This window comes from Amblyomma americanum, chromosome 8 (genome assembly GCF_052857255.1).
Source record: "Amblyomma americanum isolate KBUSLIRL-KWMA chromosome 8, ASM5285725v1, whole genome shotgun sequence".
Taxonomy (NCBI): domain Eukaryota; kingdom Metazoa; phylum Arthropoda; class Arachnida; order Ixodida; family Ixodidae; genus Amblyomma; species Amblyomma americanum.
The window spans coordinates 6,656,988-6,675,794 of record NC_135504.1 but is presented as its reverse complement, the minus strand read 5'-3'; the positions used below and the strand labels follow the sequence as shown (position 1 = coordinate 6,675,794).

Genomic DNA, 18,807 nt, shown 5'->3' with positions numbered 1-18,807 from the left:
ATTTATTGCTAAAATTTGATACCTCAGACTCGTTATTTTCTTTGTCATCGAACATTTACTGCGCCAAGCGTTTTTGGTTTCCGTTTGGTAATGCATGCTCAATTGTTCACTACATATTAAAATCGAAAATCTCGATGTTACTTCCAGTTTTGGAGCTGCTGCGTTCGAAATTCTTATGCGAAAATACACGGCGAAAAGACGGCCTTAGCACTCGCTACTTGAGCCATTGCACGTGAGGGAGGGAGCGTGCCGCAGACATCAAGAGAAGAAGACGAAGTGATCAGGCCGATTGCGACTAGCCATGCAGCCTCCAGCTCCGTAAGTAGCAGTGCGAAATGATCGCTTTCTTTTGGGATGACCTTCGAATTACCGGTAGCTTAAGCACAGGTCATAGCTTGAGGCGTCTGTGACACTTATTTCAATACTAATAAAACTTGGAGTGTTAGACGCGACGTGGGTAAACTAACCCCGAAGCAAGCAACTATCTCAGTAAGGGCCTCAACTTCTCCTTCTGGTAAGGGTTGTACCTGAGGACTTTAAAATAATTTTAGCGGACTCACGAAGTTTCTGGGTTTTCCAGCGGAAGACCATTTTCCAAGATTTTTTGGACAGTTTCATGCAAGAAAATAAAACTTTTTCCAACACTCTTTGAAATCACAACTGAAACCTACTATATTAGGCCAGCAGCGCTTTCAGAATGCCGCCGTGGTGGCTGAGTGATTATCGCGCACGGCTGCTGGCCCTAACAACGCGTGTTCGGTCCCGGCCGCAGCGGTCGAATTTTGATGGAGGCTAAATTCTAAAGGCCCGCGTATTGTGCGATGTCAGTGCACGTTAAAGAACCACAGGTGGTCGAAATTCCCGGAGCCCTTCAATACGGTACAGCGCAACTAAAACGAAGGACCAGAAAAGGAGATACACGGACAAGCGCTTGTCCGTGTATCTCCTTTTCTGGTCCTTCGTTTTAGTTGCGCTGTTTCGTTCCTTAAGATGCAATACCAACTCGCCCAGTATGCTATGTTGCTTCAATACGGTGTTCCTCATAGCCTGAGTTGCTTTGGGACGTTAAACCCCCTTGAACCATAAACCATAATCTTTCACAATGGTAATTAGGCGGCATCACCACTTTGCGTTAGGCGCATTTCTACTTGAGTTGCCGGTGCGCCATCGAAGGCTAGTTTCAAGTGGTAGCACTTTCCGTTGAAGGAAATTTCTCTAATGTAAACGCTCTCGTTGCACCAGTCGGCTTAGCTTGTTCTCTACTGAAAACTGCCTTCTATGCTGGGCAATAAATTTTTTATCAGTTATAAGGCATATAGCAGGCAATTTCATGGCATTTCGTAAAACACTAACGGCCGCCGCTCTCAATATTTCTCCCCTAATTTCAACCCAGAATCCAGGAGTTCTGTCGGTTCTCACTTTCTTCGATGGTCATCTTCGTTGTGTTGGTCACGCCCACAGTAAGGTATCATTTCGAAACTCAATTTCGTCCAGGGGTGCGGTAAATGAGGCCGCCATGGGCCAGCAAATGGACCTCAAGCCGCCAACGCAAACTTCAATGACGTCTATGAGCACGACCATAGATTGGAGGACGCGTGAGTATTTCTCCATTCTTAGTGAAGACTTTAGGCAAGGGTAGCCGCAAAAGTGGCGCAAGCGTGGTCCAAGTCTGTGACAATTTTTGGAGGAAACGGTGGAGCATGAGGGTGGTTATGATAACGTGTGTACGATGCGTTGTTCATTCGCATGAAAGGAAGATTAATGCGGTTCTTCCGTTGAGCGGTTCTTGATATGAGTGTGAACACCGCTAGGCCCTTGGGATGTATCTTTTACGCAGACATGCGATTATTTGTCACGTAAAAGATACCGCTTTGTTTTGCTAATGAACAGTTGAAAAGTACGCTATTTAACTAAAAAAAAATAGAACCAGTTCCACATCCATCCCCTGTTGCCAATATTTCACGCGCAGCAGCAGTATTCTATCGTTTGAAAATTATTTTCCTCTTACAGATCTTGAAGCAAAACAGTAAGTAACATTTTTAGCTGCCTACTCAACTTGTGTACGATACGCAAAAGGATAAATTCGCAACAAAATTTAATTGCGCTACACACTGAGCACAGTACTCAATCTGTTCCTTTATCAAAAGCCTTTTCCCGCAGCACCTACAAATTCATTTTCACTCTTTTAGACTTAACTGATACCTGGTGTTTAAATTCCTTGACCATTATTAAGAACTAGTTGTTATTTGCACTCGTGTTCACTACCTATGATGCCAGTCCGCGTCACTGATTTTTTTTAATAGTCTCCGCACACATACAGTGGAAACCACTGGTGAAGTGCGTTAATTCATCCCTATCTACTAAATGTGTAGCTGCAAGGGGTAGACAGGCAGACAATTGAGATAAAACAATAAACCAAAAATAATTTACTCTTAGGGACACATATGGTCCCCTACTTCCCAATAAAGTGAAAGTAATCATCTCACAACCTATTGGCCAAACATACACGTCGCAATATTAGCGCGTGAATCACGGCAGGTTATCACCTGTTCGGTTAATAGCGAAAGTGGTAGACTGAATGGCACATGATTCGAGCTGAGGGCGTTTTGTCCACGGTGCTGCATCGAAACCTGGGTTATTGGCTTCTGCTGGTTGCGGCGCAAAAGTGATATGTACAATGAAAAACAGATTGCCTTTCTTTCTCTCTTCAGGCGTGTTCAAAGTGCACGAACGAAGCTCATTGTTGCTGCAGCCGCCCTCGTGTCCGTCCTCCTGATCGGCGCGATTTGGTTGGTTCTCAAGACAGGTACGTACACTTCTTGGATTTAGTTCCCAGGTGGCTGCACGTGCTGAGCAGTCATCGCGGAAAACATGCGCTTTGAGTGCACTGCCACTAGAGGCCCCTCTCGACGATTTCGTCGATGTTTATCTACCTAGTACCTCTGCGGGCTTGAAGAGCTGGGTGGCTGGATTTCACCCACCCGGGTGGCAGGTGGCCTACCTACGTCACGTGACTTGTGACGCCATCACAAGCTCCCCAACAGATTGTGAGAGAACTGCCCACTGTGTCAGGTGGCTGTTAAAATAACCGCTGCACCGCTGCACCACTGCGCCAGGAGAGGTGTGATAACTCCCAGCGATGTGCAAATGCAAACCTAAGACGAATGCAAAATTAAACTAAGCACATAAACTACGTCTAGCGCATCTATGTCGCATTTAGCCTAATTAAGGTGAACCGTCTTTTTTATTTTACTTTCAATTCTTTATAGGGGGACGGCGAAATCTTCCAGGGCAACCGATGTAATAACGATTTCTTGATTTTCAGCAGGAATGCCATCGGAGTCAGCTGAGAGCTCTGCCAGTCAGTGCATATGAAAGGTTTCTTAAGCACATAATGATAATCGCGAAAAAAGCAATCTGCTTTAATACCACCACAAGACTCTGCTGTCCATGAGTTTACTTTGGTGAGCGTGCACAGTTAATTTGTCGTCGCCAAATCACTCGCGATGAACCTAAGATGATGAGGTCATGAGCATAAACCTAAAGCTCACCAGGCTCCTAAACTTATGGAGGGCTTAAATGTACTTACGTGCTTTGATTGTGAGAAAATTTTGTATTTTTTTATTTTGTGTCCTTTCTATTCATCTTTTTAAATTTTAGCGCACTGCACTAAGGAAACGGCTTTGTTCGCCACGCATACGCTTTTGTTCCTTTATATCCCCCCCCCCCAAGAACGAACCCCTTTTGTGAGCTTTGTCGGGCTGCGTGCTCGCCTGGTGATCTGAATGTTTCGGGTTCAATTCCCTGCACCTTTGGAATAAGTTTTATTCTTCTTTGATATTCTGGTGACATCGTCTGTAATTTTTAGGATCTTGTTCAGTTTCCTTACTGATGAGTCATATAATGTTTTCGCGTTAATAAGCTAATTAAGCGAAAGCGACACTATAAACTTTTGCTGCACTGGTCTTTCAGTGCGCACGTGCTCGCAAAGTATTACGTAGACTACGACTCAGCGGACGCAAAAAAGCATTTACGTCGAGATAGCGTTTGAAAAATGAAACCTAACCGCGCTGTTCGCTCTGTTAAGGGACACCTTTAGTCCTTGCTGAGTGTCGGAGTCATATGCTCAATTGTTAGCTGATTTAAGGGGCACAGACAGAAAATTTCGAACACAAACGACATGATTTGTTTCATGCGCGTAAGGAGATGCCTTCTAGAAAATTTTGGTTACAGACGTTGAGTGGATCATAATTAAATATGATTTTGAATGGGGTCTAAAAGCAGCTCGGAATTTCCGCCCACATCAGGTGACGTCAAGCTGCGCTTGCCCAAATTACTGTGACGTCACCGAACCCAGTGATTGTTGACAGAAAGAATCAGTGCTTGCCGGCGACGCCGACGTCATTGGTAGCTTGGTTTGGTTTTTTAACATGCACTGACATCACACAGTACACGGGAGCTTATTTAAGGAAAAGAGTCGTTATAATCGGACCAATGCTTCGTCCCCTCTTACCGTCCTTTGTGAGACATTAACCTCACCTATATTTTTCAACAACGAAAGTTTATAAATTCTGACGCAAGTAGCATCACCTTCTCCGAGAGTTCACCGTGTATCCACACCTGCATGGACGTTTCCATTGTAATTGCGAAACAACTGGGACATGCTGATGTCATTACTCTCTGGAGTTGATGGGTGAGGAATCTGCAGCGCCTTCAAACTGGACTAACGTTTCTAGGACGCGTTAGGCCAAGTTTGCCTGAAAACAAGTTGACCGCTCTTCGGGCGAAATAGTCGTTCTTGTCAGCTCAGTCGCAAGTAGGGTCCCAAGGAATTCCTGACTGCAGCACAAGACCAAAGTGTGTGTTATCTCGGTTACATCCGAATTCTGTTCCAACTAAAACTGTTGTACGTCTTCTGAGGGGCTCTATTAACCCACCGTTTTTGTGGCGTCGGTAGTTGTAAGCACGAGTACCCCTGGTGCGGTCGTGGTCACCATGGCTCTTTTCCCTCTTTCTGCCAAAGATGTGGGGCTGAAAAAGGATGACACTGCATTCTTCAGACATCATGTAGGTAGCTGCATTAGGCATACTTTTGCTGTAAAAGGTGATACCTTAGTATTCCCGTACCAAATACTTGCCATTTTCACCTCCTCGTCAGACATAATGTAATTCCGCCAAATCCAATCCTATTATACTACCCAGTTGACTCTGACCAATGCAGGACTCGGAGTGGCTTCTCTCGTGGAGTAACAAGGAACAACCCATCTCTACTCATTGTCGTTCGTCACTACCCCAGCGCACCACACCATAGCTATGCCACGTCATCATTACCTGCAACCGAAGTGACAACTATCTGGTTCACGTCAAAAGCTTTAACGCACGACAAATAGCCGGAACGACTGCTCGAATCACAGTAGCAGCAGACCTGCATGAGAAATAGCCGCGTTAGCTGTTGGTGCGGCCTCAGCTGCTGTTTTGATACCTTTAAGACACCCGCGCTGAGGCTGCATGACCCGTGGTATCCGAAACGACATAAGCAACGTTCTTGAATACTCCCCACCATTAGCAATAGCAAGCAAGTGAACGCAGCAGTTCTCGCTCTAGACATGCTGCAGCAGAGATTCGAATGGTGATGACGTTTTCTGTAGTGTGCGGTGTGGCGGAAACTGCAGAGAAACTGCTACATCTCACCCTTCCTACTTCATCGCTACCACCATAGCTTGACCCTCCCACTCTGCTCAACATGTGGGGTGGCCAAGGCCACCCTCATACACTACGTGGAGAAATGCCCTCATCCCACGGCAGTTCCCCCATACCCAACCGGCCCCTCTGCTCATGAGAGGCCACTGTGCGAGCTGCTCAACAAGCTGGCCAAAGATGACTAGTGCACAGAGCTCTCCTCGAGGTCTAGGCCCGTGCACTCTTGAACAAGTAGGACACTATCCTTGGGGATCTTTTTTTTTGTTACAATTAAAGCTGTTCCTCCTCCCCATCATTTTCTATGAGCGAGCGCTTTATGCAGAAACTGTTACATAAACCTGGAATTTTTTTAGGTGGGGACGGCAAGACGTGTTTTAATGCGATAACATTAAAAAAGGAAATGACGTCACCAGTGCAGTTAATTGCCTTTGGCTGGAGAGAAGGAGGGACGTCATCAGACCGCATGTGACGCCACTACCTCTAAACGTGCTACCTGTTTTCAATGCTATCGCATTGTGAGCCCATATTGTGTCCCTGCGAATTTTTTTTAAAACCGTCACCTCTTATGCAGAGCCCACGCAAGATGGTGCAACCTTTGAGACCGACCTTACATACCGCGAGCTGGTGACGACCCCGACGCAGCTTGTGACAACGACGGCGGACATGCAGACTACCATGGAGACGACAACGAAAGGACGTAAGCAACTAACGATAGCGGCCGCGCCACTGTGCAATGACGACACGCCTATTACACCCTCCAGGGCCCTAATATACAGCTTGTGCAAGCAAAGTTTATGGTTTGCGGTTTATGGGGGCTTAACGTCCCAAAGCGACCCTGGCTACAAGGGACGCCGTAGTAAAGGGCTCCAGAAATTTCGACCACCCGGGGTTCTTTAGCGTGCACTGACTTTGCACAGTGCACGGGCCTCAAGAAATTCGCCTCCGTTGAAATTCGGCAATCGCGGCCAGGATCGAACCCGCGTCTTTCTGGTCAGCAGCCGAGCACCATAACCACTGAGCCACCGCGGCGACTCCTCCAGCTAAGTTTAGCCAGTGTTAAAAATATACCCAGACGGTGGGAACAAATGCATGTCGCTGGCTGTTGTATGAAGCAAGGGACTACTTTTGTGTTCTGCTTAATTGCATAGTCAGACGAGATTAATTCACCAACTTGGCAAGCAAAAAAATTCGGTAGAAAATTCCAAATTTCTAGAACGGTCTGCAAACCGTCCGATTTGACAGTTTCTAACTTCCCATCTATTTCGTATTTGTTTTTTTTTCGCTGACTGCAGAGACCCGCGAAACACAAAAAATACTGCCTGACAAGCCCGCTTTTGCGAAGCGATTGCAGTGCTGACTCCTTCTGGAAGAGCTTGTGTAGTGAATGCTGCTTCACCGCAGTATTCGATTCTTCCAGGGCCAGCCTTGGACGTCAGTACCTTGCTGTGCACCTACGGCACCGAGACCAACACCACTACCATGTTTCCCGAGGACGGAGTGTGCGACCTAATCTTCTTCGACTCGGCCTACAAGAAATACATAAACGTCCCAACGCAGGAGGACACCTTTGGAGAAGGCATGAAAGCCTTTTTGGCTGCTGCCTCGCGCTATGAGAGCACCGAGTTCGGAGTGGCATTCGCATACTTGTAAGTGCGCCGAGTAATCGTTGTCTGCCATGTCGTACATTCTTGGTCAAAAAGTTTGAATTCTGAGATATTGTAAGGTATTGTTACTGGAAGATTGAAGGTAATGGTCCAGACTTCCGATTTGTAGCAACAGTTCTATTTTAAAGCGTTTCCATCGATTGCATCGAAGAGTTAAGACTGCCATAGAAAATAAATGGGGAACGCTTTTGTCGGCAGAAAACGTTAATAACAATACAATTCAAGCCTGCCGACGGGCGATTTGCGGCTATATTGATAGCTGTTGTGAAATCTTACAATATATGAAAAAATTGCGTTCAGAAACCGGTTCCCGTTGAAATAAATATCTGTTCAAAATTGCAGACACAGCGCTTCATTGTTGAAGCCTGAAATGTATTTGCTTTTCTGCAATCTCCATTTTTCTTGCCCTAATTGTGCGGAAATAACACAGAGGATAATGTGCACTTGCGAGCTAATTAAGAGGGCAAGAGTGTGATGCTGTTTTCCGCATTCAAGAATTTTTAATCATTTTTCATAGTCCTCACGATCAGTCTTTATGGCGGGAAGCGATTATAAGCATTGAGATAAAGAAGAGTAGTTTAAATTCAAATAAATGCAATAGCAGTTTATGATCGTACAGAGGGGTAATCAAGGTTATCTGAAGAGCACGGCATATAGCTGTACATTACTGGCTATAGTTCTGTAAAATAACAAATATTCATTAAAATAATCAATGCACCTAAACTGGCCTTCAGGTACAGAGACAGTTTGACCACCGACTTGAGAAAGACGAACCCGACAATGCTGGAGGTGTTCTGGCGGTCGGGTGTTTTCCACTTCGGCATCATCGATATGCCAGCCTCCGATGTCAGCCATGACAATATCAGAGGAGTATTCACCCTGCTCAAGGTATTGCAGAAATTTGTGCATGCTTTCTGTCATATCCCGGTCATTTAAGTGCGCCTGCAATCAATCCCTAAGTGGAGCTGAGGAATTCAGCCTAAGGTGAAGAATAGGCACTGAATGTCCAATCCGAGAACAAAAATTGAGAAACTCGGTAGTATTAAAAATAACCAGCGCAATCAAAATCTGTCTCGCATGCGAATAAAGTTGGAATTTTATATGTAAGGGCATCAAGCATAACTCCTATTCCCTAGATAGCAGCGAGACACATCAGAAACAGCTACATATTGCCGCATAAAATGTCCACGATGACACACTTATTTCGTGATTACGATTTCAGGATGAGACGGCTTTGAGTTTAGAGCATCGCTGCAGAACACTCTTTCAATACAGTCGACTATAAAGTACGGCTTTTTCTTCTTTCCATTGCTTTCATTCCAGGATTTGAGCATCGTGGCTATGAAGAGGCCCGATACATTAGGGCAACCTCACATTGTGCTTGGGGCCGTGCCACAGAACCATGCCGAGTTCTACGCATTGAGAATGAAGTGAGTAGCACGAAAAGTAAATGCTTTCACATTTATGCAACTTTTTAGACATTTCCCTCGCAATATGTTTTTACTCCCACGAAATACGGGACCCAGAATGAGTTAAATATAAACGAAGTTGGTTGACAGCTGCAGTGTCGAACTTGTTCACCAGGACCGAGATGATTTTGTACAGCAGGAATTTGCCGTCACTGGCACCACAGCATGGCTTGACCAAAACTTTGATATTTTTGTGCGCGTGCCTTTGTCAGAGTTTCCAGCATGACGCAGCTGACGCACTAAGTTGATGTTAGGGATTTTGCTGAGTGCCGAATGTGATGCGCAAGGTATTCCGCAGTCGAAGCCTGGCTACATATCTCCTTGGCAATAGATCAAACGTTTTCAAGGTGCCGTCGCTGTCGACGTGCCACATTTACCTGAGTTCGTGTTAAAAATCATCTTCTTTAATGAGGTTGTTCTCTTCCGTGTGCCTTCCCTCGTCGGTTTCGATGACTGCTTGGAAACACCTTTGTTGCGAGAATCTTCTTAGAGTATATGCGTGGGATGCCTAACCAGGTAGTCCACTGGTTATCGCTTCCACGTTGGCCCTCTCCACCAGCTAGTGATGGCGGTCAAAGTCATCGTTGTGCAGAATGTACCCGCACTGCTGTCCTCCAAGGTGTTCCGAATGAAGTGAACTGTGGGATTAAATTGCCACACACATCTATTGCAATTAAACGTCCACATCGTGTGGTATTAGTTACCCCTCCACAGTGCGGCCGCTGAAGAGAGTGTAGTAAAACCATGAAAGTGGCGGGCGTCCACTTTCGTGCCCATAGGCATCATAACATGCAGAACAGTATGCGGCCCACAAAATACCCTGAATTCTGGTATATGAAGATTAGTGATTAAACGGAGGATGCAGCAACTGTTTCGTGACACGACGGTTTGTTTTGAGCAGAACACGAATGCGAGGTGAACGAGTTGAAGAATGCATCCTCGTGTGGAACTTTCCCGATTTCCAGCTGCAATCGTACATGGTTACCCCTGTAGGCAGTGTGCACGTATCGGATAGCGGGAGCAAACGACAATGAGGTAAATTCCTGTGCACGAGGTAGTAGCCACTCTCCAAGAGCGGAAAAGGTGCGGGTGAGTTGTAGGGTGGCAAAACGTGCTTGGCTGTTTCTTATTTTAGCCTCCTTTGGTAGAAAACGATAGCGGCACATAGCAACGCCTGCCATATTAGGCATTCGTGACGGGATTTCAAGAAGCCATTTGCATAAAGTCCTCTCTTTGCCACAAATAGGGGTGCTTTGCGAAAAGAACGACTTGTGGTTTAACATTGCTGAGCACGAAATACTGTGCGAAATTGGTTTTTGAAAATTGGTTTTTGAGGAAAGGTAATGGTGCAGTAGCTGTATCACATATCTCGGTAGTCACCCGAACCGCAGTAAGGGAGAGGGGTAAACGAGGGAAGGAAAGAAGAGAGGAAGGAAGAGGTGCCATAGGGGGGGGGGGGGGGGGGGGGAGTCCGGAATAATTGCGACGAACTGGGGATCTTTCACGTGCACTGTCATCGCACAGCACACGGGCGCCTTTTCCGTTTCGCCTCATAGAAACGCGGCCGCCGCGGTCGGGTTCGAACCCGGGTACTCCGGCTTAGTAGACGAGTGCCTTAACGACTGAGCCACCAAAGCGGGTCCGACATGTAGATAAAAGCGCTATTGAGGTTTACACTCACACAAGGAGCCAGCTATGCGCCTTTTCCTACCCTAAAATCAACTGAGTCTAATCGTTCCACTGGTTTTGAGGGAAGGAAATGGGCATAACTGGCTCAATTTCTAGCCGTACGCCATCGCCCACTCATAACGCGATTGAAGTGTCCACAGACCGAGCAATCCAGATATACATGCTGCTCAGAGGCTTCGCATAAACACACACTGTTGCAACCCAGGAAGTAGGGTTAGAAGTTCTTTCGCACTGAATGAAATCAGCGTGATTGCAAACGACGGTTGGCGTTCGAATCAAGGACCAACTCTACAACAAGTGTTGGTAGGTTTAAGGCGAAGCTTAGAACAAGACGACATGAAAAAATTTAGAGGACACTTAACAGCGATATCATCGACAGCAAAATAATTCCTCCCTTCCATTGGCGAGATAGTTTTTGGGTGTTTCCTTCCAAGAGGTCGAATACGAAGTTGTTTTCTAAAACCGAAAAACAAAGATAGGTATCCCAGGAATGGTTGTGACCTGTAGTTCCAATTGCTAAAAATCTGACCACACTGATTAATGCAGTGAGCAGGCTCTCAGAAATTATTCTTTGATCTCTAGTGTGCGACGCGCTTTTTACCGCTCTACCCGCGCAGGAACGTGTACACCCCGACGCTGTTCATTTCGCAAGGCCACTACGCCTTCGGTGACAACACGAAGCCCGGCTGCAGAGTCACTCCGCCCACCATGCTGCTAAAGACCCCTGCCTTTGAGGGTTACACCTACGACCTGGTGAGCCCGAATGGCCGCAACACTCTTTTCTGAGAGGTGCTGTAATACTCTGGAATTGCACAATGGCACAAAAACATTTCCAGATGACCGTCAAATATTCTGCGAATTCCAGCACTAGCTGGTCCTTTTGAAGTCACTGACACACGAGGCGGTTAAGCGCACACCCAGTTCTGGGATTCGCGGCATCTTTGAGATTATCATTACTGAACGAACATGAAACGCGAAAAGGCTGACGTCGAATTTGGGCTCAGTTCATCACTCACGTTAAAATCAATGTTCTGTTGTGCGATAAGCAGCCCACATGCAAAGTGGTTGTACAGGCGCAACTATTCTTAAAAATTTGTGCAGCATACAGGCTCAGCTCATTTTTTCTACTCATTGGTGTTAACTCCGTAGAATGCTAGCTTCGTGAGTAGTAACACAATTGGCGTTATAGCTGGACTGATATCGTCAAACTCATTAGATTCTTGCAAAGTTGTGGATATTCTGCACTATTACCTGAGCGGTGTTATTACTTCACTACTCTGACTCTTAAATATGCTAGACTTCTGCATCATCCACATCATGCTTGGCAGGTGCAGCAAACATGGTCACAATTTTTTTCCCATGAGTCGTATTTCGGGTCGAATGAAGATCTTTACGGAAAACACATACAAATACAGTTCCATTTAATGCGTATGACAATCCATCTTCTGTCATATAAGCATGTCATCCGCTCGGCAAAGTTGACGCACGTCCAGGTTTCTGTTTTACGCCAAAAGTAGATAAGGACACCCATCTCGGATCTTCGACGTCGGCCTTATTGGCCTCAACGTTGTAACATCGCGACACGTCAATTGGTCAATATATACTGCCGTCATGCCTGACGTCATCACATCATGGCACGAGGACAGTTCCGCATGTAGTGACCTGCAGGAAACCATTTAGGTTTTAGCTTTGTTTTCTTTCTTGTACCTATGATGATGTGTTTCCTTGCGGTTTGGCGCTGCTATTAGTCTTACATGTCTTTCTTTTTCGTTGCTGCGCATGCCCGCTGTACTCTATATATTCGCTGCGCGCAGCAATAAACGTTGTTGAAGTCGGCGCTTTGTGATGTCTCCCCTCGTGTCCGTGCTCGTCTTTGCGCTGTGAATGTAAGCAGGCAACCATGGTAACGCAGCTCGGTGATATGTCAGTGAAGTTGTCTTGTGTTTATTTATGGCACACAGGCAACAAAGGCCATCATGCAATCAAAAAAGTCATAAGTGATAAATGACAGTGTAATGGCGTCACGCGGACTTTGGCAGAGCCGAAGGTAAGTATTAGCGAATAAATGATATTGGATTAACCAGTGCAAGCAGTTGTCAATAGATCTCATGTTGTCCATACGTTATAAATGCATGAATAACTAAGAAAAAACAAAAGTTCCCTTTAGGTATCACAGTGGCAATCGTTCTGGTATTTTTTTTTTGTCCTTTCAGACCGATGCGGTGTCAGCTCTGCAGAGGATCCACCACACGGGTGCATCTACCAAGTTGCTGGTGTCCTTCAGCATGAAGGGGCGCTGGACGGTGGTCAAGCCAAGCTTTCCGCTGGAATTGTCTTCAGAGTGCTACAGCGACCGGTCCGCGGAACCTTTCGGGGCCTACGTGGAGGTATAGATTCCCCGCCTTCGCATTACTGAATGCAGTTTTCATAGAGTGCCTTCGCTCACATTTGAAGGCAGAGTGGACGCTCCGTAAAGTATAAGTGCTTTAGGTCGTTTTTTTTTTTCGTCCGAAGTCAAAATATTCAGCAAAAAGATTTCGCCGCTTAACACAGCGGCAGATAACTACCTAGTTAGACACAGCTCAAGAATGAAGCGGCAAATTCTTCTGAAAAAGGTCGGTGCCTCCAATGCGGTCTCGGTAAGAAACTTTGCACTTGATAGCGTGGCGTCGCAGATCGCAGGTGCAAGAGAGTTGACCGTGCTGTCATGATAACAGGTCAACCCCTCTAAAGTACATTTTTATACGTCTTTATTTTCTGCATTCAGCAGGCCAAAACCTTGCGGCAGAAATAAGGTGCTTCATGGAAGTGGGGTGAGGGACGTGTGTTCGTTTCTTCCTCGAAGTGAAGTGGTCCCGAGGTCGGCTCCGTGAAAAAACGGCCAAGCCCTTTAGTACTGAAGAAAATCCTGCCAGAGCCGGTGTGCACCTGATAGTCCGATGTGCGATGGCCGATCGATGCATTCCTGCAGGGTGCCAGGTTGGGGCCCGCCAAGGGACTGCAGTGCTCTCTTTCGCACCGCGTCAAAGGCAGGGCAACGCCACAGAAGATGTTCGGCCGTGCCCATATGGAGGCGCATACCGCGCACTGAGGTGTCGTGTATGAGTACGGGTTTATGAAGTGCAACTTTGCTGGTGACAGAAGCTGGCCAGTCTGAGCTCGGCGAATATCTATCGCCTCTACCCTTCGGAATGTGTTAGGTGGGCGGCGATATAGTTGCTCAGGGTTTGCAAGTGCTGGAGTACGGTGCGGCGATAGCGCTGTGCGCGATGCCATTTCTCGGCCCAGTCCTTAGGAGGCGATGACGGATGTGCGCCGTCAGCAAAGGCACAAGAAGCGGAAACGTGAGTGGATCCAGGAAAAGGAGCGGAAAAAGCTGCAGCGCGCACTGCCGAGCACTGCCTGGTGTGCGTTTTTGTTCCCAGTGATTCCTAAGTGTGCAAGAATCCATTTGATAGCTGTAGTGCAGCCCTTCTCTCGCAGGCGACGGGCTTCTGTTTGAATAGTGTTAAGAACATCATAGTCTGCTCTCCAGCACGGCAGGCGGTGTACGCTGCTTGTGAACCAGTGTAAACATGGTATAGGTGCAAGGAGCCGGATCCTGTCTTTCTATTATTCGAGTGATGGCAAGGCGTATGAGAATGAGCTGGAGAGTAGTTACAGTGTGTCAACGTTGTAGCCTAATACCCGCAGGATCTGACAGCCAGCCGCCGTTGTGAGAGACGGACTTGCTGGGCTTGCTATTGCTGCCCTGCCACATCCTGCAGGGTATTTATTTTACTGAATGCGTGTAGGTCCACTACTGGGCAGTCCTGCGGCAGACCAGGCGCATCGCCTTGCGATTAAATCGCTCAAGCTGAAGGAATTAGGTCGCACCAAGCCGCGTGCATGAATATGCGTACATGATTTTTGATGTTATGAGTGGCAGGGCTATCCAACGGAGCCCCGCCTCTTTGATTCCCCACCCACGCGCTGAGACTCGGCGCATAAAGTGTAAAGCCTGGTGGCAACTAAGCACCGTTCTATGAAGCCAGCTTTTGGTTCCTCCATCCTTGTCAATAAGCATGCCGAGTATGCGGATTGTTTGGTTTCGGCAAATAACTGAGTTCTCTAAATTAAGAGAGATAAATTTCCGTTCGGCCTCGGCTCGCATCCGCAGGCCGTCTATGACAGGCACGTACACGTTTTTTTCAGGAGAGGTTTTCATGCCACACACCTTTATGTAGTCGTGGATGGCATTGAGGCCTGGCTGTAGGGCTAGTTCTTGCTCTGCTGGGGACCCCCAATAGGTCCATAGCGTTATACCGTCAGCATACACGGCAACATTAAGACCGGGTATAGACGCAAGCACTGGCGGGAGACCTGACATAGCTATGTTAAGAGCCGGCGATATGACAGCGTCTTGGGGGACACCGATTTGGTTACGTTGCCATATACCCTGAATATCCCCAACCATTAACGAGAAAATTCTGTCCGCAAGAGAGGGTTTCACGAAGCGGTAGGGGTTCCCGCCTATCCCCACTTCCTGGAGGCGGTGAAGTAAGGTCGAGTGGGGCACGGAATCAAACGCCTTTTTAACATTCATCCCAACAACCATCCGGAGCTGTGCGCTGCTAGGTTAAGCAAAAATGTCGTTATGAAGCCTTCTGAAAATATTTTTCGCGCAGAGCTCTCGACGAAAACCTACTTGCATAGGGGACAGGACGTTGTACTTTTTAAGTAGCGTAAAAGTCTTTTTAGAGCTATTCGTTTCAATACCTTACAAAATTTGGACGTTAGCGATATCGGCCCGAGGTCTTATGTCTGACGTGGCTTGCCAGGATTTAGAATTATCACCACTGATTCCTTCCAGGCAAAAGGAAGATCACCGTTGTTCCAATATTTTTTTATCTCTTTGAACAGGGCAAGTTTATGTGACCTGGTAAGGTTCAGAAGTGTTGAATAGCATACACCATCCGGTCCCGCGGGGTGCTATTATGGCTTGAGCCTTACAAGGCTGTCTCCAGATCGTCTATTGTTAAGGGGACGTTGAAATCTTTCTATTTATCTGATAGGAGGTTCACGGGCATGGCATCCACATTTTCTGATTGGGCAAAGAAGACCTCTGCGTGTATAACCAGCACATTCGGTGATTAAATTTCAGGGCCATGGCCTGGGAAGGAGAAATCCTTTTGCGCCCCAAGAATAGCTCGAAATATGTGCCAGGCCTTCGACAAGCTAACTGCTTCATTGAGCGAGTGGCACAGGAGCTGCCAATCTTGGAGAGAGAGGTGCATTTTTTACTACTCAACCTCTTGAGTAATGCGAGTGAGAGTGCGCCTACGATGGAGATGTCCGTTTATATCGGCGATACGCCTTGAGAGGACAAAGCCTACAATTTCACAAACTCAAAAGGTCGGAGTTCGGCTTTGGGGCATCGAATTTACCAGAAACCTTTGCTGTAGCTTTCTTCTTGGCATCGCTGATCTGAGTAATGAGCTCGTCTAACCCTGTGGGAACGTTCACCTCGCCGAGCTTCCTACGGAAATCGTCCCATGAGAGGTGCACCTCTATTCAATGGCGTTGTTGCCGCTGTAGTGATTTTCACCCTCCAGATGCCCATGACACCACCCCGGTTAGTAATCACTGCTTATGCATTCATCAGCCAATGACCATGGCATCTCACTGGGATGGGAAAAAAATGTTTGGTCTGGAGAAGTGTCGTCTCGACCACTGCGCTGGCCAAATCGAGTGGGTAGCGTGAGTTCCTTGGCAATGGCCAGTTTGGCTTTGAAAATGTGCTGCCATAGGTGTCTTCCCCTGTCATCTGAGCGATGAAATCTCCAGCTGGTATGCATGGCGTCTAAGTCTCCCTCAACAATAGCGCGATCCTTGAGATACAGCCTTGAGAAGTGTTCCACAAAATATATGACGAAGTACCAAACTATCTGGCAGAAAACGAAAAAAACAAAGGCTTTGTCACCATTTAAGGTAAAGCGCGTTCCCGCTACCTCCTGCGTCTGCGTGCAGCAGTCCACCAAGAACGCATGCCAGCCCATTGGCTACTGGATCCGTAGATTGCGTTCCTGGCCCAGGATATCGATGCTCTATGCAAAGGGTACATTAAGGTTTGTACTTTATTATATTGGGGCTATTAGCACCAGTGTACTTAAGTAGGATAGCTAGGAGAAGTGTCGGCGTGATGGACAGCCTACACTGAAGTTCTGCTCGTTTGTAACTGATTCTCCGGCAGTTCCATTGCAAGAACCATATAAGAGAATGAGAAAGAAAAATGTCATGAGGTTTTGTGCTAATGCCCGGCATTATTAAACGGGAAGGTGCTTGGAAGTGAAGATGAAGTGTGCCCGATTCGGGCTCTTGATTCAAGGAAACATGTGGCATTCTTAAGAGTGCAAGCATGCGCTTGATCACCTCCGCACTGACCATTTCGTTAATGTGCTTGTGTTGCCTTTCAACTATGTGTCCGTGCGCGAGCGGTCTTTCTCAAGATGTGTTTCGGCGCCATCTTGTGTAGCGCGGAGAGTTGCAGCATGAGCCCGATGTATGCTTATGTGCTTTGGTGTCGGCGCAGGATGCTCAAAAGTTGTTGTTAGGGATGAAGGAACGGCACTACTTAAACTAATTTTCGAAGAGTGTGCGGAGTGTTTGTGTCCACCTTACCCTCCAGTTTTATGTTCTCTACCTCGTGTCCTCGGTAACGGCTGACTTCGTATTGGAGGCAAATCCTCATTAATAAGCACAATTTACTCGAGGCTGGTTGCTGTGTAATGGTAGGACCCTTGTGTCCAGTCGTGGACAACGTTTGTTTGCCAGGTAGAAGCTTGGCTTATTGCTTGCGCTCCTTTCGTCGCGATACTCGGATACGGCGGACACTGCCTTTCCTCGGGATTTTGGTAGCGTGTCGCCGAGCAGGGCCCTTCGTGTCTGTGGCTACGAGGTGACCTTTGCAATTTCGGCACAGTGGTTCTGTTGGACAGACCTCAAAGTTGCCATGTGCGGGGCGACCGCAGCACGAGCATCGAATTTGGTCGACTAGTGGACACAAATTTTTCCTGTGCCCGATTTTTTTTTTGACAGGTCTTACAAATGACAGATTTCGGGGGATAAGGTGTCACCGGTAGGAGCATGCTGTATGGATCGCGGAAAACGCTGCAGCCCTCAAAAAGTGATGAGAGCAGCTCCTTTCTTGCCCATGGGCCTGACGTTAACTATCATACACGAATAGCACGTGAGGCTGTTCATGAACTGCTCGCTTGATAACCCGTTGGCACAATATATGACGCCGTCGATCTGGCTGGGGCGAATGGTTTCATAAGCCTGTATAGGTGTCGCCTTTCCCGAAATTAAGAGACTAGTCCGAGAAGATGATCCCTGCAATGCGTACGCTATATGTCGACTGCAAACTGACTGCTTCTTTCAAACGGCCTCACTTGAAAGCCTGAGAGAAAATGAATTTTTTGAAGCTCATCGACAATGGCTCCGTGTAGTCATTGTGCAGGGAGTGGGTCTAGTTGTCCAGGTGAAGTTAGCTTAATTATCGCACTGTATTTAACACTCATTGGATCGGCAGCTCTAGCTTTGTTCTTTCACCTAGCAAGCTGCCCATCAGACCCTTCAGAAGGGTCATTATCAGCAAAGTGATCAATTCTGCCCAATGTGATGACCACGGGAGCCGAGACAGAGCCCCGCGATAGAAAATCCGCGTAGCGAGAATTTACAGCCGCCAGCGAGCGGCCAAGTTTTACGCCATGTCGTTTGTTCACAAAGCTGGCGTCTTCTGGCGCTATCTCGGAAATGCCTAATCCCCATCCTAGGCTGCTTGGCAAATTTTTAAAATGAAAAACTGCAAGATCCTACCTGAGAAGGGTTAGTTCCAGGCATGTTTTCAGTGTAAGGAACAGCGAAGGGATTGGAGACAGGTATCGCCGCAACCACTTGGCTGAAATCCTCATCCGTCATGCTTGCGTCGGCGTCAAAACAGCGATAGATTGCGCCGCGTTATCTCTGCCGCTGAGGAGCAATGTTGCCACGGCGTCTTGCCGAGGCTGCCCGGAAGCCATGTTGGCGGATTCGGCGGTAGGCGTATCCGATGTATCGGGATGATTTCCTGGAGTTGTCTTCAAAGCGGAAGCGTTGAAACCGTTGTACACAGGTGGCGAAGAACACGATGGTTGTGGCCCATTCATTTTTGGGAGCCTAGCCGAGAAACGTCCGGGCCAAAAAGCTTCAAGCAGTCGGAGCGATACCAACGTGCGTCTGGTCGAGACGGCTGCTCGCAGCGCCCC

General features: G+C 47.3%; 1 protein-coding gene across 1 annotated transcript in view; it reads left to right on the top strand.

Annotated features, from left to right (window-relative positions):
* The first annotated feature begins 238 nt into the window (after positions 1–238).
* Positions 239–18,807, top strand: part of LOC144101677 (uncharacterized) — a 39,567-nt gene continuing 20,998 nt past the window's right edge. The window contains exons 1-10 of the mRNA XM_077634811.1: positions 239–318; positions 1,495–1,595; positions 2,011–2,026; positions 2,712–2,806; positions 6,272–6,397; positions 7,118–7,346; positions 8,099–8,252; positions 8,688–8,794; positions 11,140–11,275; positions 12,736–12,909. Coding sequence (XP_077490937.1) covers positions 302–318; positions 1,495–1,595; positions 2,011–2,026; positions 2,712–2,806; positions 6,272–6,397; positions 7,118–7,346; positions 8,099–8,252; positions 8,688–8,794; positions 11,140–11,275; positions 12,736–12,909 — 1,155 coding nt within the window. The 5' untranslated portion in view covers positions 239–301. The remainder of the gene's footprint in view (positions 319–1,494; positions 1,596–2,010; positions 2,027–2,711; positions 2,807–6,271; positions 6,398–7,117; positions 7,347–8,098; positions 8,253–8,687; positions 8,795–11,139; positions 11,276–12,735; positions 12,910–18,807) is intronic.